General features: G+C 53.2%; 1 protein-coding gene across 1 annotated transcript; it reads right to left on the bottom strand.

The window, feature by feature from the left end:
• On the bottom strand, window positions 1-908 carry LOC127761130 (uncharacterized). The gene has a single exon (XM_052285360.1). It carries the CDS (start codon window positions 731-733, stop codon window positions 257-259), a length of 477 nt encoding a protein of 158 aa, XP_052141320.1. The 5' UTR covers window positions 734-908; the 3' UTR covers window positions 1-256.

Consider the following 908-nt stretch of genomic DNA (forward strand, 5'->3'; position numbering starts at 1 on the left):
TTGTCAAAATGCATTGTCAGAATCACATTTTTGTATGGAGATAACAATTGGTAGGAGTAATTCATAATTGCTCATATACAAAGGAATATTCATGCATACGAAATGTTAATTTGACAATCTATATTTCTTTTCCTGTAATTGAAACGATAATCAAATCAAACATTACATATACTAGTTTTTTTAGATAAAATTAAATTAGTAGAAACTAGAAAGAACACAAGTGGGATCATCCATGGTTAGCTTGGAAGCTAAGCTTCTAGTGTTGGAGGTTGGCGAGGAGAGACTGGGAGGCATGGAGGAGGCCGGAGACGAGGACGAAGGCGGTGGCCGGAACGCTCACCGCCACCGCTGCCACGATCCCGACGCCGACGCCGGGGCGGGAGCTCATGAGGAAGGCCTGCACGGCGCCCACCAGCGCGCACACGTCGGCGTCGTAGCTCCCGTACCACTCCTTCTCCCACGCCGCCCACTCCGCCGGCGGCTCCCACCCGCTCTCCGCCGCCCTCATCTCGTGGATCCTCCGCCGCAGCTCGATCATCCCCTCGTCCACCACCCCGCCGCCGCCGCCGCCCGAGAAGAACTGATCCGCGTCGTCGCGCCGCCGCGACCTCACCACCGCCGGCTTCCTCAATGTCACTGACGTCGTCGTCTTCTGTGGTGGTCGCCGGGATGGGAGCGCCGGTCCAGCCAGGCGAACGGCGGCGGCGGGGAATTGGGAGATCGCCGGTTGCATTTTTGGATTCCGATAAGAAGAATTGTGCAGCTAGCGAATGCTGTGATTTGATTCAGCTAACGAAATTCGCGATTCGATTAAGGAGAGAATCAGAATCGCGAATTTGAAATGGATTTTAGAGGAGGATGGAGAGTGGAGAATTGGTGGAATGCGATTTGATTGATTTGGAGCTTGG

Source organism: Oryza glaberrima, chromosome 1, assembly GCF_000147395.1.
Source record: "Oryza glaberrima chromosome 1, OglaRS2, whole genome shotgun sequence".
NCBI lineage: Eukaryota > Viridiplantae > Streptophyta > Magnoliopsida > Poales > Poaceae > Oryza > Oryza glaberrima.